A 27,061-nucleotide genomic window follows, 5' to 3' on the forward strand; every position below is an offset into this window, starting at 1 on the left:
AATGCCATTTTCCTTTTCCACGGCACCTCCCACCGTAGTGCCGGGACGTGATGGAGCCTTTCCACATCTTGCACATTTAATCCCAGCCTTAATCCAACCAGGCTGGGCTTTATTTTTGCCTTTCCTTTCTGGTTTTTGCGTTTATTTACACACATCTTTACTTAACCTGTGCGGCTCTTCCCCGCGAGCTCCAAACCCATCTGTTGAAGTGACCTAATTAGTGCTGATAATTTATAATTTAATTTATCCCTTGAGGGCAAAATGAAGTGACCCACATAGAATATAAATCCTTGTGGGGAATTAAGAAAATTGGGGGGTGCGGGGGCGATGGGGACGGAAGGTGACAGGGCTGGTGACGCCGCAGGGACCCGTCACCGGCTTTTTGATGTCGGTCCCTGAGCTTTGATGTGCGGGACAGCCCTGGGCAATAAAACTTGTGATTTAAGCTCCGGCTTAACAGGATTTTGCAGCTTTGCCCTCCAGCCTTTGGGCTTGGAAAGGGTTGGGCTGGATCCGCCTTGTTTCAGTGTTAAATGCTTGTAAAAACCTCTTTTTTTTTTTTGGAAATTAATTTGGGCAACCGGTGCTTGCGCTCCGTGGGGTTAATACCCGGGAGAACAGGCAGAAATTCTGATAGAAAATTCACGGGCTGAATAAAGGAGTTTTGCTCAAACAGCCCCCGGAGCGGGGTCAGGATCGTGCCCCCCAGGCTGGACTGGATTTGTCATTAAAAATCACCATTTTACCAGTAATTAGGCTTTAACATAATGATAACTGGGGGAGAGGGAGATGATCAGCTGCTTTCCTTCTCACTCGCCCCCAGAAAAAGGTAATAACCCCCAAAAACCAGCCCGACTCCCCAGTAGAGGGCTGGGATCAGGCTGGGAACAGGACTGGGACTGGGGTGCATACTGGGATCAGGCTGGGAAGCGGACTGGGATCAAACTGGGAAATGGACTGTGACTGGGGTGAGAAGTGGACTGGGACTGAACTGGGAAAAAACTGGGATCAGACCGGGAAGTGGACTGGGACTGGGATGGGAAATGTGTAGGGACTGTGCTGGGAAGTGTACTGGGATCAAACTGGGAAGAGTGCTGGGATCATACTGGGAAATGTGCTGGGACTGGGCTGGGAAGTGTGCTGGGATCAGGCTGGGAGGTGTACTGGGATCAGGCTGGGAAGCGTACTGGGACTGTACTGGGAATCCTGCCAGTGAGGACCATACCAGTGCTGGGCTGGGCAGCTCACTGGGACCAAACTGGGAAGCGCGCCTGGGTTGGGGTGGGGAGCGTGCCGGTACTGGGCTGGGAAACACAGCAGGACTAACTGGGAACAGCACCAGGACTAACTGGGAACAGCACCAGGACTGACTGGGAGGTGCACCAGGACTAAGTGGGAAGCCGAGTGGTCCCCCCTGGGCTGTGGGGCAGGAGCGATGTCCCCAGGGTGGGGACAGGGACAGGGACAGTCCCGGGCACCATCTCACAGCCTTTTATTGCCTTTCATTCCCTTGAATTTCCTTCTATTTCCTTTTATTCCCTTTTAATTCCCTTTAATTCCCATTTATTCCCTTGAATTTCCTTCTATTTCCTTTTATTCCCTTTTAATTCCCTTTAATTCCCATTTATTCCCTTTCATTTCCTTTTATTTCCTTTGATTCCTTTTCGTTCCCTTTCATTCCCTTTTATTCTCTTTCATTCCCTTTTATTCCCTTTCATTTCCTTCTATTTCCTTTTATTCCCTTTAATTCCCTTTTATTTCCTTTTGTTTCCTTTTATATCATTTCCTTTGATTCCCTTTTATTTCCCTTTGTTTCCTTTTCTTTCCCTTTTATTCCCTTTCATTTCCTTTAATTTCCTTTTTTCCGTTTCATTTCCTTTCATTCCCTTTTATTCCCTTTAATTTCCTTTTATTCCCTTTTCTTTCCCTTTTATTCTCTTTCATTCCCTTTCATTTCCTTTAATTCCCTTTCATTTCCTTTTATATCATTTCCTTTGATTCGCTTTTATTTCCCTTTATTCCCTTTTCTTTCCCTTTTTTTCCCTCTTGTTTCCTTTTATTCCCTTTTACTTCCTTTTATTCCCTTTCATTTCCTTTTATTCCCTTTCATTTCCTTCAATTCCCGTTTATTCCCTTTCATTCCCGTTTATTCCCTTTTATTCCCAGTCTTCCAAGAAGGCCAAGACGGCCGAAGCCGACACGTCCAGCGAGCTGGCCAAGAAGAGCAAGGAGGTGTTCAGGAAAGAGGTCGGTGTCCCCAATGTCCCCAGTGTCCCCAGGGGGGTAAATTGTCCCCGTCCCACCCCGGTGACACCACCTGGGGCGTCAATCCGGGCAGACGATCCCTGCGCGAGGAGGCGGCTCCATCCGGGGCTGCCGACGTGGCTCCTCGTCCTCGGGGCCGTGTCACCCGGCCGGGGAGGGGACGGGGTGGCGGTGACAGGGGTTAGTGACGGTGACAAGGGTTAGTGACGCAGCTTGGTGTCCCCGGCGCAGATGTCGCAGTTCATCGTGCAGTGCCTGAACCCCTATCGCAAACCCGACTGCAAGGTGGGGCGCATCACCACCACCGAGGACTTCAAACACCTGGCGCGCAAGGTGACGGGAACCGGGGCAGCGGGGAAAGAGGCCGCCAGTGCGGGGACAGCAGCGAATATTGGGGAATAGTTGGAGAACATCTGGGGAATAATAGACAATATTGGGGGAGTAGCTGGGAGAATATCTGGGGAATAATAGAAAATATTGGGGGAATAGTTGGGAGAATATTTGGGGAATAATAGAAAATATTGGGGGAGTGTTTGGGGAATACCAGCAAATATTTGGGGAATAGTTGGGGAATAATAGAAAATATTTGGGGAATAGCTGGGAGAATATTTGGGGAATAATAGAAAATATTAGGGGAGCGTTTGGGGAATACCAGCAAATATTTGGGGAATAGTTGGAGAATATTTGGGGAATAATAGAAAATATTTGGGGAATAGTTGAGAGAATATTTGGGGAATAATAGAAAATATTGGGGGAATGTTTGGAGAATATTTGGGGATTAATAACAAATATTTGGGGAATAGTAGAAAATGTTTGGGGAATAATATCAAATATTTGGGGAATAGTTGGAGAATATCTGGGGAATAATAGAAAATACTGGGGGAGTGTTTGGGGAGTACCAGCAAATATTCGGGGAATATTTGGAGAATATTTGGGGAATAATAGAAAATATTTGGGGAATGTTTGGGGAATAATAGCAGATACTTGGGAATAATAGTGAAATATTTTGGGGCATATTTGGGGAATAGTAGTAAAATAGCTTGGGGAATATTTGGAGAATATTTGGGGAATAATAGAAAAAACCTTTGCGGGGAGTATTTGGGTAATAATAGGAAATATTTGGGGAATAATAGCAAAATAATTTGAGGAGTCATAGGAAATATTTGGGGAAGAATAGCAAATATTTGGGGAATAGCAGCAAAACATCTTGGGGAATAGTTGGGGGATAATAGGAAATATTCGGATAATATTCAGAGAATAGTAGCAAAATAGTTTAGGGAATAATACCAAATATTTTGGGGGATATTTGGGGAGTAATAGCCAATGTTTGGGGAAGAATAGGAAATATTCGGGGAATAATTGCAAAACAGCTTGGAGAATAATAACAAAATAAGCTTGGGGAATATTTGGCGAGCACTAGCAAATATTTGGGGAATAATTTCCATTATTAGGGCAATAATAGCCAATATCTGGGGGGTAATATCCAATATTTGGGGAGTAATAGCGAAGTATCCTGGGGAATCGCCAAGACTGGGATAAGTGGGAATAACGGGCGCTGTTCCCGCCCCGCAGCTGACCCACGGCGTCATGAACAAGGAGCTGAAATATTGCAAGAACCCGGAGGATCTGGAGTGCAACGAGAACGTCAAGCACAAGACCAAGGAATACATCAAGAAATACATGCAGAAATTCGGGGCCATCTACAAACCCAAAGAGGACACGGACCTGGAGTGACCCCCTCCCGCCCCCCACCCCCAGTTCCACCAGAAGTCGCCCTTTGCCGCCACCAACCTGTGAATTTATTATTATTAATTATTATTATTATTATTATTTTTTCAAAAAAAAAAAAGAAGAGAAACTTCTGTTCCCTACAGCGTGAGGCGGTTTGTGCTGCCGGGGGCGACGCGAAGAGAAAATTGGGCTTTGTTAAGCCGGGTTTTGCTAAACCGGGTTTTGCTAAGCCAGGTTTTGCTAAGCCGGGCTTTGCTAAGCCGGGTTTTGCTAAACCAGGCTTTTCCGGCTCCTCAACCCCGGCGGTGCTGTCAGACGCACCTCGTGCGTCACCAAGCTCTGTATTATATTTTAACGTATATGTGAATATATTGATAATTTTTGGTTTTGTTTTGGTTTTTTTCTGCTTTTAGCCCAAGACGAGCCGATCCCACGGGAACACTTTGTAAGGATAGTTTTGGGGTTAATTTTTTTTTTTTTTCTGGTTGTTTCCTTGGTTTTATTTTTTTGGTTCCGCGAGGTTTAATCCGTTTTCATGTAAATACTGCGGAGCGGGGCTGCCCCCGGGTTTCTGGCGGGCCTCGCGCCATGTTGATAAGATTGATTTTACTGCTTAAATCATTTTACTTTATCCAATTTTTACGGAACTTTTTATGTAAAAAAAAAAAAATTAAAAAAAAAATAAAAGAAAAATGACAAAAAATCAACACTAGAAAGAGGTTTCGGGGTGAAGCGGCTCAGCATGTGGGTGCCCGCCTGAGTTTTTGGGGTTAAAATGGCTCTTTTCTGTCACACGGTGCCACCTGTTGCTGGAGGTGTCACCCCCACCCAGGGCCACCCGCCCCCCCACTGTCCTTATGGGTGAGGGACACGCTTGGGGACACGTGGGCACCTGAGGACACACATCCTGGGGACACACGGACGCACGAGGACACACATCCTGGGGACATGCACTTGGGGACACATGGACACATGGGGACACATGGACACGTGGGGACAGACATCCCAGGGACACGTGGACCCCTGATGACGCACGTACTGGGGACAAACACACACACTAGTGGGGACACATGGACGCCCAAGGACACACATCGTGGGGACACATGGACACCTGAGGACACACATCGTGGGGACACATGGTTGAGGGGACACAGGGACACACAAGGACATGTCCTGGGGACACATGCTTGAGGGGACACATGGACACCTGAGGACACACATCCTGGGGACATGCGCTTTGGGGACACACAGACACCTGGGGACACACATCCCAGGGACACATGGACACGCGAGGACGCACATCCCGGTGACACGTGGCTGAGGGGACACACGGACGCCCAAGGACACACATCTTGTGGACACATGGCTGAGAGGACACACAGACACCCAAGGACACATCCTGGGGACACACGGACGCCCAAGGACACACATCCTGGGGACACACAGACACCTGAGGACACGCACCTTGATGACACACAAGTGACACATTTAATGCACCCACCCAGGGACCAGCCGCGTCCCTGAGTGTCCCACCCTCTGTCACCCACCCCGACACCCCTAAAAAAGTACAAAACCCGCTTAAAAAACCACGGGATTATTGGCAGGAAAGAGCGGGAACCACCCGGCGTCCCCGTGTCCCCAGAGCCTTGGGGACCCGTGGTGACACAGCAGAGGTGACATCCCCAGGTTCTTCCAGGCCGTGGGGAGCTGTGGTCACGCAGTGGAGGTGACACCCCTGTGCTGCCCCAAAGCCTCGGGGACCCGGGGTCACACGGCAGAGGTGACGTCCAAGCCTTGGGGCCCCGCGGGCAGCGGGCGCAGCTGATGTCCCCGCGTCCCCCCGGTCTCCAGCAGCCGCTCCAGCTCCTCCTGCCGCTGCGGTGACGCCGCGCCGAGGGGGGGGCCCTGGGGGTGGGGGGCTGGGGTGGGGAAGGGGGGGTCAGGGGTGACACCCCGAGTCTTCACCAGAGGTGTCAGCAGCTCCTGGGAGGGACACCGGGGTGTGGCTGCTCCCCCATCCCTTTGGGTGCTACCTGGGGTGTAGGTGCTCCCCAAACCCCAGCCAGGTGCTCCCTGACCCCCCTTTGGGTGCTCCCCAGGTCACGGGTGCTCTTCAACCCCACCCAGCTGCTCCCCAATCCCATTTGGGTGCTCCCGGGGTGATGGGTGCTCCCCAAAACCATCCGGGTGCTCCCAAACCCCATTTGGGTGCTCCCCATGGCATGGGTGCTCCTCAACCCCACCAGGTGCTTCCCAATCTCATTTGGGTGCTTCCTTGACCCCACTTGGGTGCTCCCTGGGTCATGGGTGCTCCTCAACCCCACCGAGGTGAACCCCAAGGTCCCTGGCTGGGAGACCATGTGGGTGCTCCCTGGGGTGTGAGGTGCTCCCCAACCTCATATGGGTGCTCCCCAGACCATGGTGACACCCCAAGCCCACATGGGTGCTTCCCCAGGTCGTGGTGACACCCCCAAACCCCTGCGGGCGCTCCCTGGGCCATGGTGACACCCCAACCCCATGTGGGTGCTCCCTGGGCCATGGTGACACCCCAACCCCATGTGGGTGCTCCCTAGACCATGGTGACACCCCAACCCCATGTGGGTGCTCCCTAGACCATGGTGATCCCCCAACCCCATGTGGGTGCTCCCTAGACCATGGTGACACCCAACCCCACATGGGTGCTCCCTAGAGCACCCCAACCCCATGTTGGTGCTCCCTGGGCCACGGTGACACCCCAACCCCACATGGGTGCTCCCCAGGCCACGGTGACACCCCAACACCTCAACCCCATCCAGATGCTCCCTGTGGACAGATGCACCCTGACCCCCCTCCCACCATGACCACGGGTGCTCCCCAACCCCCTCCCGGCGACACCAGGGGACAAAACCCTTCGGCCCCGCTCCACGACGGGTGACCCCCCTCCCGAAGCCCCAGACCCGCCGCTGGGCGCCGGGTGCTCACGCTTGCCGGGCGGGTGGGGCTCCTGCAGGCCGGGGGTGTCCAGGAAGACGCCGCTGTCGCTCTGCAGCTTCTCCCCGTCGGGTGACGGCCCCGTGTCCCCCGCCCGCGCCTTGGCCAGCTGCTGCTTCTGCCTGCACGTGTGCCAGCTGCCGCGGGGGCCGCGCGGTGTCACCCGCGGGGTCACCGGCTGTCCCCCCCGCCCCGCGGCCCCCCCAGACGTACCACTTGAAGGCCACGTAGGCCAGGAGTCCCACCACCACGGCGGCCAGGAGGGAGCAGTACACGGGGATGATGTCCCTGCCGGTGGCCTCGGGAGGGGGCGGCGCGAATTTGGGGGTGGCGGGTGACGGGTCCCCTGTCGCCACCGGCTCCCCGGGGGGGTCCGTGCACTGCGGGGCTGTGGGCACCGGGGAGGTTCCCCCGCCAGGGTTAGGGGAGCCCCAGGCTGTGCCTCAGTTTCCCCGCGGAGGGTTGGGGGGGTGGGTACTCACTGTGGGCGTCCGTGTGGCCGCAGGGCTCGGTGACACCGGGGGGACGTGGGGTGCAGCCCCCCCCCGCCGCCGGCCGGCACCCCCCGGCCCACCCCGGCACCTGTGGGCACAACCTGCCTCAGTTTCCCCACTTGGTTCTGCCCAGGAGCCCCCCCAAAGTGTCCCCATCGAACTCCCGCTGTGTCCCCAACACCCCGCGGCGGGGGATGGCTTGGGGGCCTGGAGCGCCCTGGGGGGTGGGGGGGGTGATGGGGGGGTAATTGGGGGGATGATGGGGGGTCAGCGCTGATTGTGCCCCGGGAGGCGGGTAAAATACGATAGAGTGGGATGAAAAAGTAATAGATGGGAAAAACCCCACCGAAATAAAACAGGACCCGCCCCCCACCCCCCCCAAAGGAAACAAACCCAACAATTAAAAAAGAAAACAGGAAAACAAACAAAACAACAACCAAAAAAAAGAAAAAAAAAGAAAAAAATAAATAAAAGGAAAAAAAATAAATAAAAGGAAAAAAAAGGAAAAAAAGGAAAAAAGGAAAAAGAAAAAAGAAAAAAAAAGAAAAAAAGGAAAAAAAGGAAAAAAGAAAAAAAAAAAAAAGGAAAAAAAAGGAAAAAAGAAAAAAAAAGCCAAACCCCCAAAACTAAAATAAATTGAAAAAAAAAAAAAACCCAAACCAAAAGCCAAACGAAGAAAAAGAATGAAAAGTAAATAATCGAATGGACAATAAACGTGAAGTAAAATACGTTGAGATGAAAAGAAAAAGAAATGAAACAATGGGAAACGAGGTGAAATGAAATAAAGTAAAACGAAAGAAAAATGTAACGAAATAAAACGAAATGGAAAAAGTGGAAAAAGTGAAATAAAGTGGAAAAAGTGAAAAAGGAGTAAAGCAAAAGAAAACAAAAATAAAACGAAATAAAATTTTTTTTTTAAAAAAAAGGAAATAAAATAAGCCCAAATGAAGCCAAATAAGCCGAAGTAAAAGAAAACAAAAGCAATAAAATAAAGCGAAGCGCGGGGAGGCGAACGGGAGCCCCGCGGGGCACGGGCGGCGGGGAGACCCGGAGCGGCGCGGAGACCCGGAGCGGCGCGGCCCGGCCCCAGCCCGGGCCCGGTCCCACCCCCCCCGGCCCGCACCGGGCACAGCAGCAGCAGCAGCAGCAGCGGCGGCGGCGGCACCGGGACCCGCAGCCCCGGGACCCGCAGCCCCGGGCGGCCCCGCCGCATCGCGGAGACCCCGGCCCGGCCCCGGGACCCGCCCGTTCCGAGCCGAACCGCTCCGAGCTGTTCCGATCCCTTCCGAACCGCTCCGGTTCCGCTCGGCTCCGCTCCGGTTCGGCTCCGCTCGGCTCCGCTCGGCTCGTTCCGATCCGCCTCGGCCGGGCTGGGCGCGGCTCGCCCCGGGCCGGGCAGGGCGGGGCGCGTCGCCATTGGCTGCGAGCCGCGGGACGGGGCGGGGCTCCGCGCGTAGCCACGCCCCGCTGGGCTCGGCGGGGCTCGGGTCCGCTTCGGGGGGACTCGGGTCCGCTTCGGGGGGACTCGGCTCCTCCCGGCCGCCGGTTCGGGTCTCGCTGCGGCGCAGCCCGAGCTGGGACCGGGCTCGCTGGGACCTGGGGGCCCGAGGTGACGGTGGCCCCCCCGCCGCCTTCCCACGGCGTGTCCCGGGGGCGAAAGAGGCTGGAAGTGGGAGAATCGGCTTTATTGACCTCGGAATGGGGGGGTGCGGCACGCCGGAGGGGGTGCGGGGTCGTGGTGCAGGATGCGGGCGTGGGACCCCAGCACGGGTGCTGGGTCTTGGCGTGGGTGCAGCATCCCGGTGTGGGTGCAGAACCCCAAAGTGGGTGCAGAACCCCAGAGTAGGTGCAGAACCCCAGAACGGGTGCTGCGTCAGGGTGGGTGCGTGATCTTGGTGTGGGTGCAGCACCCCAGCTGGGTGCAGGATGCTGCTGTGGGACCCCAGCATGGGTGCTGGGTCTGGACACGGGTGCAGCACCTTGGGCGTGGGGCAGAACTCTGGAATGGGTGCAGCACCCTGGTGTGGCTGCGGGATCTGGGCATGAGTGCAAGGTCTTGGTGTGGGTGCAGGACAGTGGTGTGGGTGCAGGATGCTGCTGTGGGACCCCAGCATGGGTGCTGGGTCTCAGCAGCACCCTGGTGTGGGTGCGGGGGCTCACTGTGGGTCTAGCACCCCACATGGGTGCAGGACTCCGGTGTGGGAGGGTGCAGCACTCCGGTATGGGTGCAGCACTCTGGTATGGGTGCAGATCTCCGGTATGGGTGCAGAACTCCGGTATGGGTGCAGATCTCCGGTATGGGTGCAGAACTCCGGTATGGGAGGGTGCAGCACTCCGGTATGGGTGCAGAACTCCGGTATGGGTGCAGATCTCCGGTATGGGTGCAGAACTCTGGTATGGGAGGGTGCAGAACTCCGGTATGGGTGCAGATCTCCGGTATGGGTGCAGAACTCCGGTATGGGTGCAGATCTCCGGTATGGGTGCAGAACTCCGGTATGGGAGGGTGCAGCACTCCGATATGGGTGCAGAACTCCGGTATGGGTGCAGAACTCCAGTATGGGAGGGTGCAGAACTCCGGTATGGGAGGGTGCAGCACTCCGGTATGGGTGCAGCACTCCGGTATGGGTGCAGAACTCTGGTATGGGTGCAGAACTCCAGTATGGGAGGGTGCAGAACTCCGGTATGGGAGGGTGCAGCACTCCGGTATGGGTGCAGCACTCCGGTATGGATGCAGAACTTCGGTATGGGTGCAGAACTCTGGTATGGGAGGGTGCAGAACTCCGGTATGGGTGCAGAACTCCGGTATGGGTGCAGAACTCCGGTATGGGGGGGTGCAGCACTCCGGTATGGGTGCAGCACTCTGGTATGGGTGCAGAACTCCGGTATGGGTGCAGAACTCCGGTATGGGTGCAGATCTCCGGTATGGGTGCAGCACTCCGGTATGGGTGCAGATCTCCGGTATGGGTGCAGAACTCCGGTATGGGAGGGTGCAGCACTCCGATATGGGTGCAGAACTCCGGTATGGGTGCAGAACTCCGGTATGGGTGCAGAACTCCAGTATGGGAGGGTGCAGAACTCCGGTATGGGAGGGTGCAGCACTCCGGTATGGGTGCAGCACTCCGGTATGGGTGCAGAACTCTGGTATGGGTGCAGAACTCCAGTATGGGAGGGTGCAGAACTCCGGTATGGGAGGGTGCAGCACTCCGGTATGGGTGCAGCACTCCGGTATGGATGCAGAACTTCGGTATGGGTGCAGAACTCTGGTATGGGAGGGTGCAGAACTCCGGTATGGGTGCAGAACTCCGGTATGGGTGCAGAACTCCGGTATGGGGGGGTGCAGCACTCCGGTATGGGTGCAGCACTCTGGTATGGGTGCAGAACTCCGGTATGGGTGCAGAACTCCGGTATGGGAGGGTGCAGCACTCCGGTATGGGTGCAGCACTCCGGTATGGGTGCAGAACTCCGGTATGGGGGGGTGCAGCACTCCGGTATGGGTGCAGCACCCCGGCAGCTCCCTGCTCTCCTCCCTACCAGCCGCGGACGGGGTGCCAGAGCTCCACCACCTTCCCCCCGGCGCGGACGCAGTCGACAGGGTGCATGGCGGCCGTGGCGCAGGCCTGCGGGGAGGGGGGTGCTGAGCCGGGCGTGGCGGGGCGGGCACTCCCGTGGGAGGGGACGGAGCCAGGACGCTGCCCGCCGGGAACCGCTCGAAATCCAGCGCCCGTCCACGGCTTCCACCTGCCCGCGCTGCTGCGTCAGCCCCAGCAGCCTGCGGGGACACGTCCCAGAGTCTCAGGGTGTCAGCGATCGGGAGGGACCTCGAAGCTCATCCAGCCCGATCCCCCGCCGGAGCAGGAACACCCAGCTGAGGTTACACAGAAGGTGTCCAGGCGGGTTGGAATGTCTGCAGAGAAGGAGACTCCACAACCTCCCTGGGCAGCCTGGGCCAGGCTCTGGCACCCTCACCGGGAACAAGTTTCTTCTCATATTCAAGTGGAACCTCCTGTGTTCCAGTTTGCACCCATTGCCCCTTGTCCTATCACTGGCTGTCACCCAGAAGAGCCTGGCTGCATCCTCCTGACACTCCCCCTTTCCACACTGATCCCCATGAATGAGTCAGCCCTCAGTCTCCTCCAGCTCAGAGCCCCAGCTCCTCAGCCTTTCCTCACCCGGGAGATGCTCCGCTCCCTGCAGCATCTCCGTGGTCGGGTCCCCGTCCGCGTCCCCCCGCGCCCGTGTCCCCGGGGCGACAGGAGCCCGGCAGCTGCTGGAGCTCTGCGGGAAGCGGGTGCTCAGCTTGGGCTGCGCCCCAGCAGGTTGGAGAATAATAGCAAACATTTCGGGAATAACAGCAAATATTAGGGGCACGTTAGGGGAATGATTTAAAAAAAAATAATAATTCGGGGAATATTTTGGGAATGACAGCGCAATGGTTTGGGGAATAATAGCAAATATTTGGGGAATAATTAAAAATAATAACAATTTGGGGAATATTTTGGGAAGGATAGCACAAGGATTGGGAGAATAATAGCAAATATTTGGGGAATAATAGCAAATATTTGGAGAATATTTAGGGAATAAATAAAAAAATAATAATTTGGGGAATATTTTGGGAAGGATAGCACAATGATTTGGAGAATAATAGCAAATATTTGGGGAATAATAGCAAATATTTGGAGAATATTCAGGGAATAATTAAAAAATAATAAATTGGGGAATATTTTGGGAATGACAGCACAATGGTTTGGAGAATAATAGCAAATATTTGGAGAATATTTGAGGAATAATTAAAAAAATAATTTGGGGAATATTTTGGGAAGGGTAGCACAATGATTTGGAGAATAATAGCAAATATTTGGGGAATAATAGCAAATATTTGGGGAAATATTTGGGAGTAACCATAAAATAGTGTGAAGAATGATAGGGAATATTTGGGGAATAATAGCAAAATAGTTTGGGGAATAATAGTCAATATTAGGGGAATGTTTGGGGAATAATAGCAAAATAATTTGAGGAGTAATAGGAAATATTTGGGGGAAAATAGCAAATATTTGGGGAATAGCAGCAAAACATCTTGGGGAATAGCTGGGGGATAATAGCAAATATTTTTTTGGAATAATTGCGAAATAGCTTGGGGAACAATAACAAAATAATGTTGGGGAATGTTTGGGTGGCGGGTGCTCAGGTTGGGGTGTATCCCACCCTGGGAGGGGGTTGCACGAGGCTTTTGGGGGGGTCCGGAGCTGCTCACAATAGAAGAGGTAGTTGCTCGGTGAGCTGGGACATCTCTGGCACCGGGTGGCCGCAGGACGGCGTGGAGCCCATGCTGGCCTGGGGACACGGGACACCCGCCTGCCGCAGCCCGCGGGGACCGGGGACACTCGAGTGGCCGGGGACACGGCTGGGGGGACATCACCCCACCAGGGACTGCGGGAGATGGACCAGGAGAAGGTCCATGACCCTTGGGTGCCACAGGGTCAGAGGTGGGTCCATCACCCTTGGGTGCCACAGGACCAGGAGAAGGTCCATCACCCTTGGGTGCCACAGGACCAGAGGTGGGTCCATCACCCTTGGGTGCCACAGGACCAGGAGAAGGTCCATCACCCTTGGGTGCCACAGGGTCAGAGGTGGGTCCATGACCCTTGGGAGCCACAGGACCAGAAGAGGGTCCATCACCCTCGGGTGCCACAGAAACACGATCAGAGGTGGGTCCATCACCCTTGGGTGCCACAGGAGGCCCCCCCCACATGTGCCCAACATCCACCCCCATAAGCCATAGATTCCCCCCAATGTGTCCAGGAGCACCCAGATGTTCTATATGAGTTGGCCTCCCCAGACGTGTAGGAGCACCTTCCAGATGTGCCTGGGACTCCCCTCCATGTGCCTGGGCACCCCCAGCTGTGCTGGGGACCCCCCACCCCAAGATGTCCAAGGGCATCCCCAGATGTGCCCAGAAGCTCCCAGATGTGCCAGAACGACCCCAAAATATGGCAGGACCCACCCACCCCGATGCACCCAGGAGCCCCCAGATGTGCTCAGTCGCCACCCTGAGTGTACCAGAGCACCCCCAGATGCGCCTAGGACCCCCAGATGTGCCACAGCATCCCCCAGATGTGCCTGTGGCCCCCCTCTGATGTCCCATGGCACCCCCAGATGTGGCTGGGACCATCCCAGATGTGCCCAAGTACCCCAGCTGTGTCACCCCCTCCCTGTCCCCTCGGGGACTGCGGGGTCCCTCAGGGCATTGGGAGGGTCACAGCAGCGCCCCATTTTGGGGGGGCGGGGGGGGGCAGCAGTTTTTCCCGCATGCCTCAGTTTCCCCACCACCAAACGGTGCCACGACCAGCTGAGGTGGGACCAGAGCCCCCCACCAAGACGTGTCCCCAGGGGAGCGGGATGGGGGTCCCAGGGGATCCCCCCCACCCAGCAGGAACCATCGGGCAGCATTTCCCTCTAGGACGCCAAACAAAAAGGTGACAAAGGCGGCGGGGGGACAATAACACAACCCGCCACCAAACCCACATCAAAGGTGACCGGAGCCACCAGCTCCCTTTTATGGGGGCAATTTGCATTTACGCCCAGGTTTTTTATGGGGGTTTTGGGGACACTCGCGCGGTGACAAAGTCGAGCACGGCGGTGGCGGTGGCCCCGGCGGTGGCTTGGACGGCGAGGACATCGCGGCAGCCGTAGGTGTCCCCGCAGTGAGCGTAGACCCCCACCCGTGTCACCTCCCCCGGGGCCTCCTCGGCGACGGCCCCAGCCAGGGACACGGCCCCCGCGGCCTGGGGGCGCACGCCGGCTATGGGGGGGGACACACGCGTGGGTTTGGGGAGTCTGGGGGGATTTGGGGAGGGACTTGATGCCACGTGTTGGGGGGACGGTGGGGACGAGGGGTTGGGGTTGGACACATGGGGCATCACCCACCTTGGAGCATCCTGGGGGGTAAAAATGGGATTTTTTGGGGATTTTTGGGGAGTTAAATGTCCCGTTACGGGGATTCTGGGAGCATCCTGGGGGAGTAAAAATGGGATTTTATTTGGGTGGGGTTAAAAGTCCCATTATGGGGGATTTGGGCCACCTGTGCCCCATGGAGCATCCTTGGGGGGGGTAAAAATGGGATTTGGAGGGAGTTAAATGTCCCATTGTGGGAGATTTGGGCCACCACGGAGCATCCTGGGGGGGGAAACATGGGATTTTATTTGGGTAGGGTTTAGATGTCCCATTATGGGGGTTTTGGGCCACCTGTGCCCCATGGAGCATCCTGGGGGGGGTAAAAATGGGATTTTATTTGGATGGGGTTAAAAGTCCCATTATGGGGGATTTGGGCCACCTGTGCCCCATGGAGCATCCTGGCGGGGGGAAATATGGGATTTTATTTGGGGGGGGTTAAATGTCACATTATGGGGGTTTTGGGCCAGCTTTACCCCATAGAGCATCCTGGGGGTTAAAAATGGGTTTTTATTAGAGGGGGGTTTAAATGTCCCATTGTGGGGGTTTAGGTCCAACTGTGCCCCATGGAGCATCCTGGGGGGGGAAACATGGGATTTTGGGGGAGTTAAATGTCCCATTGTGGGGGATTTGGGCCACCATGGAGCATTCTGGGGGGGGTAAGAATGGGATTTTTGGGGAGTTAAATGTCCCATTGTGGGGGATTTGGGCCAGCTTTACCCTATGGAGCATCCTGGGCGGGGTAAAAATGGGATTTTTGGGGGTTTATGTGTCCCATTATGGGGGATTCGGGCCACCTTTACCCCACGGAGCATCCTGGCCGGGGGGGGGTCTTACATGCTCCATGCTGCTTGAGATGATGGGTCTGGGAGGGGGGACACAGAGCATCTTGGGGGGGGGTGGATGAAAACACCCGTGGGGAAGACACGTGACGCCCCATCTCTGCATCCCCCACACTGGTGGGATTTAGGGGGGATGTCTTTTTTTTGGGGGGGGGGTCACGTACCCCTGCCGTTGCAGCAGTCGAGCTTGAGCCAGATGAGCCAGCGCTTTGGCATGCTGGGAGGGGTACTGGGGGGAAAATGGGGGAAAATTGGGGGTAATGGAGGGAAGGTGGGTGGTAGATGGGGGGAAGATGATGAGGGAAGATGGGGGGATGCTGGGAGGGATACTGGGAGAACACTGGGGCGATGCTGGGGAGAAGATGGGGGGAAGATGGGGGGAAGATGGGGAGAAGATGGGGGGATGCTGGGAGGGATGCTGGGAGGATACTGGGGAGATGATGGGGGGATGATGGGGGGATGCTGGGGAAATACTCAGGGAGGATGGTGGGATACTTGGGGGAAGGTGGGGGATGCTGGGAGGGATACTGGGAGGATACTGGGGGGATGATGGAGTAGAAGGTGGGGGGATGTTGGGGGATGCTGGGGAGATACTCAGGGAGGATGGGGGGATGACTGGGGGAAGATGGGGGGATGCTGGGAGGGATACTGGGAGGAGGATGGGGGGATGATTGGGGGAAGATGGGGGGATGCTGGGAGGGATACTGGGAGGATACTGGGGGGATGATTGGGGGAAGATGGGGGGTGATGGGGAGATGATGGGGGGTGATGGGGGAATGCTGGGGAGGTACTCAGGTAGGATGGGGGGATACTGGGAGGGTGCTGGGGGAAGATGGGGAGTGATAGGGGGAGATAGGGAGGATGAGGGATGCTGGAGGGATGCCAGGGAGAAGGTGGGGGATGCTGGGAGGGATACTGGGGGGATGATGGCTGGATGTTGGTGTAGAATTTGGGGGGACATTGGGGAGGGAGGTGGGGGGAAGCTGAGGAGGTGCTGGGGGGAAGGTTGGAGGGTGATCGGGGCGATGCTGGGGAGATACTTCGGGAGGATGGAGGGACACTGGGAGGATGCTGGGGGGATGCTGGGGAGATGTTGGTGGCGATGCTGGGGGGATGCTGGGGATGCTGGGGGGATGTCGGTGGGGGGATGGTTGGGGGGAGGTGGAGTATGATTGGGGGAGATAGGGAGGATGCGGGATGCTGGGGGGGATGCTGGGGGGATGCTGGGGGGAATGCTGGGGGATGATTGGGAGAGATAGGGAGGATATGGCATGCTGGGGAGGATGCTGGAGGGATGCTGGGGGGATGCTGGGGGAATGCTGGGGGGAAGGTGGGAGATGCTAGGGGATGCTGGGGAAGATGCTGGAGGGATGCTGGGGGGAAGGTGGGGAATGCTGGAACATGCTGGGGGGATGCTGGGGGGATGCTGGGTGGATGCTGGGGGGATGCTGGGGGGATGCTGGGGGGAATGCTGGGGGATGATTGGGAGAGATAGGGAGGATATGGCATGCTGGGGAGGATGCTGGGGGGATGCTGGGGGAATGCTGGGGGGAAGGTGGGAGATGCTAGGGGATGCTGGGGGGATGCTGGTGGGGATGCTGGGGGATGATTGGGGGAGATAGGGAGGATGCGGGATGCTGGGGAAGATGCTGGAGGGATGCTGGGGGGGAAGGTGGGAGATGCTGGGACATGGTGGGGGATGCTGGGGGGTGCTGGGGGACACACTCACAGTGTCTTGTGTGTTTTGACGTGGGGGCGCAGGCGGATGCCCAGGGCCCGGCAACGCTCCCGCATGCGCTCGGCGTTGTGCCGCAGCGTGGCCCGGTCCAGGGCCAGCGCCGGGGTGGGCACCTGCTCCAGGGGGCTCCCAGCCACCTGCTGCTGGCATGGGGGGGACACACCTACCCCGCACCCACTGTCCCCCCGAAAAACCTGCACCCGCCATGCACCCCTCAAAAAAACCCCCTGCACCCACTCTGAACTCACCCTGCACCCAAACCTGCACCCGCCCCCATGGGACAGAGGTGGCCGCTGTGGGTCCCTGTGTGCTGGGTGGGGATTGGGGGCTGGGGGGGTTGAGCCCCCACGTGGGACCCAGCAGTGAGGGGTGGTTCGGGTCACCTGGGACTGGGGCACTGGGAACAGGGACAAGTGGGAGAGGGACAGCTGGGACTGGGATATATGGGACATGGTCACCAGAACTGGGAAATCTGAGCCCCTGTGGGACTGGGACACGTGGAATAGGGACATATGGGACTGGGAAACCACGGAGTGGGACACCTGGGTCACGGGCACTGGGAACAGGGACACCTGGAACTGGGACACATGGGACTGGGACACCTGGGTCACCTGGGAGTGGGACAAATGGGACCGGGATATATGAGACAGGGACACCTGGAACTGGGAAACCTGAGTCCCCCTGGGACTGGGACACCTGGGATGAGGACATATGGGACTGGGAAACCAGGCACTGGGACACCTGGGTCACAGACACTGGGAACAGGGACACCTGGAACTGGGACACTTGGGACTGGGACACCTGGGTCACCTGGGAGAGGGACACTGGGAACAGGGACATCTGAGACTGCAAGACCTGGGTCACCTGGGACTGGGACACCGGGAACAGGGACACCTGGGACTGGGACCCCTGGCAACAGTGACACTGGGAACAGGGACACCTGGGACTGGGACACTTGGGATGGGGACATATGGGACTGGGAAACCAGGGAGTGGGACACCTGGGTCACAGACACTGGGAACAGGGACACATGGGTCACCTGGGGGTGGAAAAGGGGGAGTGGGACACGTGGGTCACCTGGGACAGGGACACCGGGAATGGGAACATCTGGGACTGTGACACTTGGGACTGGACATCTGGGAGGGGACAAATGGGACTGGGATATATGGGACAGGGACACCTGGAGCTGGGAAACCTGAGCCCCACTGGGACTGAGACGTGTGGGACTGGGAAAGCAGGGAATGGGACACCTGGGAGTGGGACACTGGGAACAGGGACACGTGGGACTGGGAAACATGGGTCACCTGGGACAGGGAAACCAGGGAGTGGGACACCTGGGATGGGGACATATGGGACAGGGACACCTGAGCCCTCATAGGACTGGGATACTTGGGGTAGGGACATATGGAACTGGGACACCTGAGTCACTTAGGACAGGGATACTGGAGACAGAGACATAAGGGACTGGGACACCTGGGACTCGGACACATGGAACTGGGACACCAGGGTCACCTGAGACAGAGATACTGGGAACAGGGACACCTGGGACTGGGAGCTATGGGAATGGGAAATCTGGGACTGGGACACTGGAAACTGGGCCAGCTGGGACTGGAGCACTGGGGACAGGCACACCTGGAACTGGGACACATGGGACTGGGACACCTGGGAGAGGGACAAATGGGACTGGGATATACGGGACAGGGACACCTGGAACTGGGAAACCTGAATCCTATTGGGACTGGGACACCTGGGACACCTGAGACTGGGACGCTTGGGACTGGGAGCTGTGGGAATGGGAAGCCCGGGACTGGGACACTGGAAACTGGGCCACCTGCGACTGTAGCACTGGGGACAGGGACAAGTGGGACTGGATCACCTGGGAGTGGGACATCTGGGACTGGGACATGTGGGACGGGGCCACCTGGGCCCAGGACATGGGGACAGGGACATCTGTCCAAGCCCAGCTGGGACAGGGACACCTGGACCCTCCGTCGATGGCACCTCAGTGTCCCCACCGCCACCCGGGGCACCCACCACGAGGCTGTCGGGGTGACGGTCCCAGCGTCACCCCGAGCACCCAGCCCTGCCCACCTGGCCGTCTGTCCGTCCATCCCAGCTGCTCCCGGCTCAGCGTTGGTGGCTCTGGTGGCTCTGGTGTCCCCGCCACACACAGCGCCGTGGGCACCCGCAGCCTTGGCTGGGGACAGAGGTCGCTGGTGGCCGGGGGGCTCCCGGGGGGTGGCAGGGGAGGACACGGGCACTGGGGCTGGGGACAGCACGGGGACAGCCTGCCAGCTCCCTGGGGACAGCGGCCGCCCGTGGAGTCCCGTGCCCGTGGGGGGTGAGGAGGGACGGTTGAGACCTTGCACCTCGTGCTCCATGTGCTCGGGGCTGCTGAGACCCCCCGACTCGTGACATGGGGGCACACGGCTGCTGAGACCCCCCCACTCGTGGCATGGGGGCACACGGCTGCTGAGACCCCCCCACTCGTGACATGGGGGCACACGGCTGCTGAGACCCCCCCACTCGTGACATGGGGGCACACGGCTGCTGAGACCCCCCCCACTCGTGACACGTGTGGGTACAGCTACTGAGACCCCCCCAACACATGACGTGGGTGCACAGCTGCTGAGACCCCCCCCAACACTCACGACAAATGATTGCTGAGACCACCCCCCATTCTCATGACATGTGGGTGCTGAGACCCCCCCACATCCATGACATGTGGGTGCTCAGAACCCCCCACACTCATGGCACGTGGATACTTGGCTGTTGAGACTTCCCACGCTCATGACACATGTGGGTACAGCTGCTGAGCCCCCCCCCACACTTATGTCACGTGGGTGCACGGCTGCTGAGACCCCCCCACTTGTGACAAATGACTGCGGAGAGCCCCCGACTCGTGACACATGGCTGCGTGGCCTCTGAGAACCCCCAGGCTCGTGACACGTGGGTACAGCTGCTGAGACCCCCCAACACTCATGACATGGGGCTACAGGGTTACTGAGACCCCCCCCCCACACTTGTGACATGGGGGCACACGGCTGCTGAGACCCCCAACATTTGTGACATGGGGACACAGGGCTGCTGAGACACCCCCACTCATGACACACGGGTAAACCTGCTGAGGCCCCCCCACACTCATGGTGTGGGTATATGGCTGCTGAGACCCCCTCAATGCTTGTGACACATGACTGCTGAGACCCCCCCAACTTGTGACACATGTGGGTACAGCTGCTGAGACCCCCCCCCACTTGTAACACATGGCTGCACTGCTGCTGAGACCCCCCCTGCTCATGACACATGTGGGGACAGCTACTGAGACCCCCCCCACTCGTGACATGGGGGCACACGGCTGCTGAGACCCCCCCACTCATAACATATGGCTGCACAGCTGCTGAGACCCCCCAACTTGTGACACGTGTGGGTACAGCTATTGAGACCCCCCCACACTTGTGACACGTGGGCGCACAGCTGCTGAGCCCCCCCACTCATAACACATGGCTGCACAGCTGCTGAGCCCCCCCACGCTCATGACACATGTGGGGACAGCTACTGAGACCCCCCCACACTTGTGACATGGGGGCGCATGGCTGCTGAGAACCCCCACACTCATGACACATGTACATCTACTGGGACCCCCCCACTCATGACATGTGGGCGCACGGCTGCTGAGACCCCCCCACGCTCATGACACATGAGGGTACAGCTGCTGAGACCCCCCCCAACTTGTGGCATGGGGGCACACGGCTGCTGAGAACCCCCAAGTTCATGACGTGTCCAGCTACTGCGCCCCCCATGCCCGTGACGTGGGGGCGCACTCTGCAGGCGGAGAAGGCCCCAAAAACACCGGGGAGCGGGGGCAGAGGGGGGTGTCACCCCCCAACCCAGCGCGGGGCACACGAGGGCCTCACACAGATTGATTTCCCATAGATATATTATTTTTAATTTCTTTTTTTTTTTTTTTTTTTCTGTAAAAGATCTAAAAATGGATAGAAAAAACACGGGGCGGGGCGGGGTGGGGGGACACACACGACACACCGGCCGGCTCCTGGCCAGCGGGCATGGCACGGGGGGACATGTGGCACCCCCCTTCCCAGCAAGGGGTCCCCCCGCCTCCTCCTCAGCCCCGTCACCCCTAAAATCGGGGGAACACGCACACGATTCTGCTCCCCCCACAGCGGGGGCTGGATAAGGCCACGGGCGAGGGGCAGCACGGGGCTCCCCGACCCCCCGGATTTGTGGGGTGCAGGGGATCCCCATCTCCGGGGGCACCCCGGGGGGGCGGGGGGTGGGTTAGGACCTGCCCTCGGGGGGGTTGTACTCGGTCTCGCCAGCTGAGACCTGGGAGATTCGGCGCGTGGAACGCCAGAGCCGGCGGTGGAACTGGCCCGGCCGCACCTGGCGGGGCGAGATGGGGGAGGTGAGCACCCACGGCATGTCCCTGTCCCCATCGCGTGTCCCCACAGCCTTCCAGATCTCCATCCTCCTCTCCACCTCATCTTCATCCCCTCCCAGATCTCCATCATCATCTTCATCCTCTTCCAGATCTCCAGCCCCTTCTCCATCATCTTCCTCATCCCCTTCCAGATCTCCAGCCCCTTCTCCATCATCATTCTCATCCCCTTCCAGATCTCCAGCCCCTTCTAGTTGTCCATCTACTTCTTCATCCCCATCCCCTTCCAAATCTCCTTCTCCCCTTCCAAACACCCATCACCCCCAGCCTGTTCCTCATCATCATCACCTTCCAAACCTTGCCCTTTTCTCTACCCACACTCATCCCCATCACCTTTCAACTCCACTCCGCTTCTCCCATTGCCATCCCCTTCCCCATCTGCACCCCCAGCCCCTGCCCAACCCCTCATCGCCATCCACCCACCAGCCTCCTCTCCATCCCCTTCCCTATCTCCATCTCCACTGCCATGTTCACCTCCATCCCCTTCCCTATCTCCATCTCCACCACCATTTCTTCCATCTCCATCCCCTTCTCTATCTTCATCCTCTTCTTTATCTCCATCTCCACCACCACCTTCATGCCCTTCCCCATCTCCATCTCCACCACCACCACCTCCATGCCCTTCCCCATCTCCATCTCCACCACCACCACTACCTCCATGCCCTTCGCCATCTCCATCTCCATGCCCTTCGCCATCTCCATCTCCACCACCACCACCTCCATCTCCATGCCCTTCCCCATCTCCATCTCCACCATGACCACCTCCATCTCCATGCCCTTCGCCATCTCCATCTCCACCACCACCACCTCCATCTCCATGCCCTTCCCCATCTCCATCTCCACCACCACCACCACCACCTCCATGCCCTTCGCCATCTCCATCTCCACCACCACCACCTCCATCTCCATGCCCTTCCATATCTCCATCTCCACCACCACCTCCTCCATGCTCTTCCCTATCTCCATCTCCATCCCCACCTCCATCCCCTTCCCCATGTCCATCTCCTTCCCTATCTCCACCTCCACCTCCTTCCCTAACTCCATCCCTTCCCCCTTTCCATCCCCATCCTCTCCCTTTCCCACATTGCCTTCCCCACATCTCCCCCACCCCATCCCACCTCTGCCCTGCTCTGCTCTGGAGACCAAGGAGGACAAGCAGAGGTCGCCAGCCCAGCAGCACCCAGCAGACACCAAGCCATGACCACCGCCAGCCCCACCACCACCTGGGCTGGGGGTCCTTGCTCACCTCAGTGGGCTGCCCAGCCCCCACCACGATGAGCTTGCCATCCTCCAACCCCACCAAGATGTGACTCTTCTCCTTGGTGACGGACACGCTGTGGACGGGCACCCGCATGGGCACGGGGGGCACGGCCGCCCTGAGGCTGCGAGAAGAACGAGTGGTGGGATGGGACCACCTGAATCCCTTGGGCACCCAATGGGGTGACTGGGGTGGGACAAGGTGGGTGACAGCCCTCACCTCTGGAGGTCACGGATCTCCAGCCCGCACTGCATGGTCCCCAACACCACAAACTCCTCCGTCAAGCACATGGCCGTCACCTCCTCGTCCAGCGGGACGGAGGAGAGGTGCTTCCCGTTGACCGAGTAGAGGTGCAGCCCAAACCTGTCCTGAAAGACAAGGAGGGGGACACGCACATGGCTGACGGTGACAAGGAGGGGGACACTGGGACAGTTGGCCATACCTTCAAGCAGGCTCGTTGACCCACGGTGGTCTGGGCGACCACCTGTCCCTCCGGCCCCACGGCCAGGTGGGAAAGGACGGCGGGTGGTGACGTCTCACCCAGCGGCCGCAGGGAGCGGATGAAGAGACCCCGGCGGATGGTGTGGATGATGATGGTGCCATCCTACAGGAGGAAGGGGTCACAGGGTGACGATGGTGGCACCGCCCATCCCGCTGCCCACCCCACCATCTCAGCTGACCTTGGAGCCCGACACCGCCATGTCCAGCTCGGTGCTGATGGCCACGCACGTCACCTCGGCGTCGTGGCCGTACAGGACCTGGACGGGCTTGGGAGCCAAACCGCTGGAAAAACCACCCTGGCGTTGGGGACATGGGGACCTCAGCGACCTGGTGGCAGCGCCCACCACGAGCTCCCCACAGGTTGGAGCACTGGGGTAAGGGTCAACCCCTTACCTGCTGGAGGACCTGCCACACCATGCAGGCAGTGTCCCGGGACCCAGAAATGAGGTAGATGCCGCAGAGGTCGAGTGACAGGCAGGTGACAACGTCTGTGACACCCAGAGGGACATCATGAGCTGCTGGCCCCATCCTACCATGCTTGGTACCACACCACCAAGATGTGTTTTGGGGTGTGGAGATGCTGCTCACCCTAACCCCACCCTGGCTCTGCGATGGAGCTTGGACCATGGCCACAAGATGTGGGACACTGGGAGATGTCCCCTGCCTCTCCCCATGGTCCTACAAACCCATTGGGGCATCATCAGACCATCATCATCATCATCATCAGAGGAGAACATACCTATGTGCCGGGTGATGTGTCCAACCACCTTCCCTTTGGCCAGCGAGGTGACACGGAGGCTGTTGTCCCAATGTCCCCCGCTGAACAGCAGCTTCCCGTCAGGGGACACAGCCAGCGTGCGGGAGCAGAGATCCGCGCCAGGGGCGAAGGGACCTTGGAGGAAGCGTTGGGTCCTGGCGGGAAGGGACAAGGGACGGTGGCAGAGCCATGGGTGGGCTGGTGGCACCTCCAGGGCCCATCCCCAGGGACTCACTTTGCGTTGGAGACCGTGGGGTCTTTGGTGAAGCTGAAGTAGTTGGAGATGTTCTTGTCATAGGGCAACCAGTTGTGCGTCCCCAATAAGCCATTGGCACTCACGGTGACCTGGACAGAGATGTAGATGGAGGTGACGCAGCTCCCATCACCCAGGGTTTGGGTCCTGGTCCCTCTGGGCCAGTAGCATGGACCCGTGCCTCAGTTTCCCCGCACTCACCAGGACATCGGGTGATCCCTGAGTGATGAAGGAGTGTGCCTGGTTCTTGGGGACCACAGCTTGCACCAGGGCCACCCCATCGCTGATGCCCTATGGGGACACATCAACCAGTGGGCACCCTCCTGGTCACCAGCATCCCCCTACCAGGGACCTCCTGGGGTTGTCCTCACCTCCACAAAGAAGGACTTGAGCTGGTCCAGGTTCTCGAAGACATTGGGCGAGCGGGTGTCCAGGCGGGCCAGCCTGCGGGCAGCGCTCTCCGCCGACAGCCGGGCAGGGTGGGGCTCCTGGGGGCATGGGAGGGGACCCATAAGAAGGTGGGTGGCCCCCCAAGAGGGGCTATTTTTTGCGAGGGACACATCTATGAGCTACCTTGAGCAGCTGGCAAGGCGTCTGCCCAAAGTTGCTGATGATGCCCTCCAGAGCCTTCCGCTGCGTCTCGTCGGCGATGGCGTCCAGGTCCACAGCCCCTGGGGATGAGGATGGTCATGGGGGAACCACCTGTGGGGTGCCCTCCAAACCTTCCTGCCCCACGCCTCACCCTCGTAGGTGCAGTAGTAGAAGACATTGAGGGCTTCCACGGCGGCTGGACCTCGTTGCTTGTACCCAAAAATGAGGTCGATCCACTCGTGCAGGTGGGCTGAGACGTATTCTGACTCCTGGCCAAGGATTGGGCATCAGAGGGGACCAGAAACACCCACCGCGCCCCATAATGACCCCCACCAGGGGTGGGAGTGGAGGAGAGGTTGAGATGGGTTCCACCAGCTCACCAGGGCTTTGCGGTGCTGGTAGATGAAGTCCTCGCGGGAGCGCGCCCAGCGGGGCAGCACCACGTCGCCCACCTTCTCGTTGGAGAGCTGCAGGCAGCCCAGGTCAAAACCTGCAGGCAGAGCAGGCAGGGGGTGAGGGACACCAATCCCTGGGTGATGGACACCAACTCCTGCTGTGACCCCATGGGTGCTGTCCCCATGGTGGGGATGATCACAGAATCATGGAATCACAGAATTGTTTTGGTTGGAAAAGACCCTCAAGATCATCAAGTCCAACCATAATCCACCCCTGGCACTACCCCATGTCCTGAGAACCTCATCTCCGTCTGTCCAACCCCTCCAGGGATGGTGACTCCAGCACTGCCCTGGGCAGCCTGTTCCAATGCCCCACAGCCCTTTGGGGAAGAAATTGTTGCCAAGATCCAACCTCAACCTCCCCTGGCGCAACTTGAAGCCGTTTCCTCTCATCCTGTCGCTTGTTACTTAGGAGCAGAGCCTAAAACCCTCCAGAAGAACCCAACACCCTCCAACATGATGGGTGTCCCTTTACCGTTCTGGTTCTCCAGGAACTCAGGGAAGTAGAAAAACTCGGGGATGAGCTCCTTGACGTCCACGGGGTTCTCCATGCGGGCTTGCCACGCTGCCGGCACCGAGTGGAACTGTCGGTCCGAGCAGTCAAACCTGGTGGCACAGCACTGGTTGGAGCCCTCTCATCCCCCTTGATGTCCCCTCCCCAGGATGTCCTCGCTGGGCGCCCACCTGCCGCTCTGCAGCTGGATGTGGAGCGTGGTGAAGGGCTCGGTGCGGATCAAGTAGTGCATGACGCCTGCCGCGTTGGAGTAGTGTGTGCCATAGTGGAACTTGTCCACCGTGCCCGTGGGGTCCTCGAAGCTCTCGTACCTTGGGGGAGAAGTATGGAGGTCCACCAGGACCTGGCCAGGCACTCCCCATGTCCCCAATCCCTCATTTTGGGGGTAACTCACTTCTCCTTCACGTCCCGGGCGTGCCGCTCGTTGGCCACCCCAATGGGTTTGGAGAGGTCCCGAAACACGGCCGGGTTGGTGAGGTCGAGGGTCTCCGAGACATAATCCCGCAGGATCCAGGGGAACTGGGTAGGGTGGGATGTGGGTGAGGCTGGGGGGGACCTGGGCTCACTAAGGGGAGGGTGGGGTGGATGTGGGGCTCACCACGGGGTACTGGGAGAGGTCGTTGTAGGTGCGGCCCGCGATGGTGTTCAGTTGCATGAGGTACTCGAAGTTGGAGATCTCCCGCAGGACCCATTTCTGGGGTGAACGGAGGGAGACTGAGGTGGGCTGGGGAGGCAGGAGAGGGGACAGAGACCCCCACCCCATGGCTGTCCCCATCTTGTGGTCATCCCTGGTCCCAGACCATTCCCTGGTTCCACAGCCATCCCTGGTCCCATGGTCATCCCCAGTCCTGTGGCAGTTCCTACCTCATGGCCATCCCTGGTCCATGGCCATCCCTGGTCCCACAGCAATCTCCGTCCCACGACCATCCTTGGTCCCATGGCCATCCCTGGTCCCACAGCCACCTCTGTTCCCATGTCTGTCCCCACCTCACAGCCATCCCTGGTCCCACAACCATCCCTGCTCCCTTGGCCATCCCCATCCCACAACCATCCCTGCTCCCTTGGCCATCCCCATCCCATGGCCATCTTTGGTCCCACAGCCATCCCTAATCCCATGGCTGTCCTCACCCTACATCTGTCTCTGGTCCCATGGCCACATCATCACCATCTCTGGTCCCACAGCCATCTCCATCCCATGACCATCTCTGGTCCCATGGCCATCCCTGGTCCCACAGCCATCTCTCGTCCCATAGCCACCATACAGCCATCCTTGGTCCCATGGCCACCT

General features: G+C 58.2%; 4 protein-coding genes across 4 annotated transcripts in view; 1 reads left to right on the top strand and 3 right to left on the bottom strand.

Moving 5' to 3' along the window:
- SETD2 (SET domain containing 2, histone lysine methyltransferase) overlaps positions 1–4,676 on the top strand; it is a 64,160-nt gene extending 59,484 nt beyond the window's left edge. Inside the window, exons 19-21 of the mRNA XM_065627367.1 lie at positions 2,167–2,247; positions 2,497–2,598; positions 3,838–4,676. Coding sequence (XP_065483439.1) covers positions 2,167–2,247; positions 2,497–2,598; positions 3,838–3,999 — 345 coding nt within the window. The 3' untranslated portion in view covers positions 4,000–4,676. The remainder of the gene's footprint in view (positions 1–2,166; positions 2,248–2,496; positions 2,599–3,837) is intronic.
- Positions 4,677–5,682: 1,006 nt separating this feature from the next.
- On the bottom strand, positions 5,683–9,641 carry LOC135986346 (basic proline-rich protein-like). The gene is made up of 6 exons (XM_065630333.1): positions 9,621–9,641; positions 8,584–9,123; positions 7,449–7,548; positions 7,180–7,354; positions 6,958–7,103; positions 5,683–5,915 (listed from the first exon to the last, which is right to left on the bottom strand). The coding sequence occupies exons 1-6, from the start codon at positions 9,639–9,641 to the stop codon at positions 5,764–5,766; spliced, it is 1,134 nt and encodes a 377-aa protein (XP_065486405.1). The 3' UTR covers positions 5,683–5,763.
- Positions 9,642–10,987: 1,346 nt separating this feature from the next.
- On the bottom strand, positions 10,988–19,369 carry LOC135986348 (D-serine dehydratase-like). The gene is given in 9 exon segments (XM_065630334.1): positions 10,988–11,077; positions 11,122–11,180; positions 11,183–11,229; positions 12,663–12,728; positions 12,730–12,812; positions 14,069–14,259; positions 15,415–15,479; positions 16,980–17,165; positions 19,080–19,369. Coding segments are annotated over 9 exon segments (1,077 nt in total).
- Positions 19,370–21,002: 1,633 nt separating this feature from the next.
- The window catches only part of NBEAL2 (neurobeachin like 2), a 31,696-nt gene continuing 25,637 nt past the window's right edge, over positions 21,003–27,061 (bottom strand). Inside the window, exons 39-55 of the mRNA XM_065627412.1 lie at positions 26,372–26,467; positions 26,168–26,292; positions 25,944–26,084; positions 25,735–25,865; positions 25,185–25,294; positions 24,956–25,073; positions 24,787–24,884; positions 24,585–24,701; positions 24,415–24,504; positions 24,196–24,305; positions 23,943–24,115; positions 23,597–23,691; positions 23,383–23,499; positions 23,140–23,306; positions 22,922–23,065; positions 22,691–22,826; positions 21,003–21,389 (exon numbers count right to left, since the gene is read on the bottom strand). Coding sequence (XP_065483484.1) covers positions 21,285–21,389; positions 22,691–22,826; positions 22,922–23,065; positions 23,140–23,306; positions 23,383–23,499; positions 23,597–23,691; positions 23,943–24,115; positions 24,196–24,305; positions 24,415–24,504; positions 24,585–24,701; positions 24,787–24,884; positions 24,956–25,073; positions 25,185–25,294; positions 25,735–25,865; positions 25,944–26,084; positions 26,168–26,292; positions 26,372–26,467 — 2,073 coding nt within the window. The 3' untranslated portion in view covers positions 21,003–21,284. The remainder of the gene's footprint in view (positions 21,390–22,690; positions 22,827–22,921; positions 23,066–23,139; positions 23,307–23,382; positions 23,500–23,596; positions 23,692–23,942; positions 24,116–24,195; positions 24,306–24,414; positions 24,505–24,584; positions 24,702–24,786; positions 24,885–24,955; positions 25,074–25,184; positions 25,295–25,734; positions 25,866–25,943; positions 26,085–26,167; positions 26,293–26,371; positions 26,468–27,061) is intronic.

Source organism: Caloenas nicobarica, chromosome 2 (assembly GCF_036013445.1).
Source record: "Caloenas nicobarica isolate bCalNic1 chromosome 2, bCalNic1.hap1, whole genome shotgun sequence".
NCBI classification, from domain to species: Eukaryota; Metazoa; Chordata; class Aves; order Columbiformes; family Columbidae; genus Caloenas; species Caloenas nicobarica.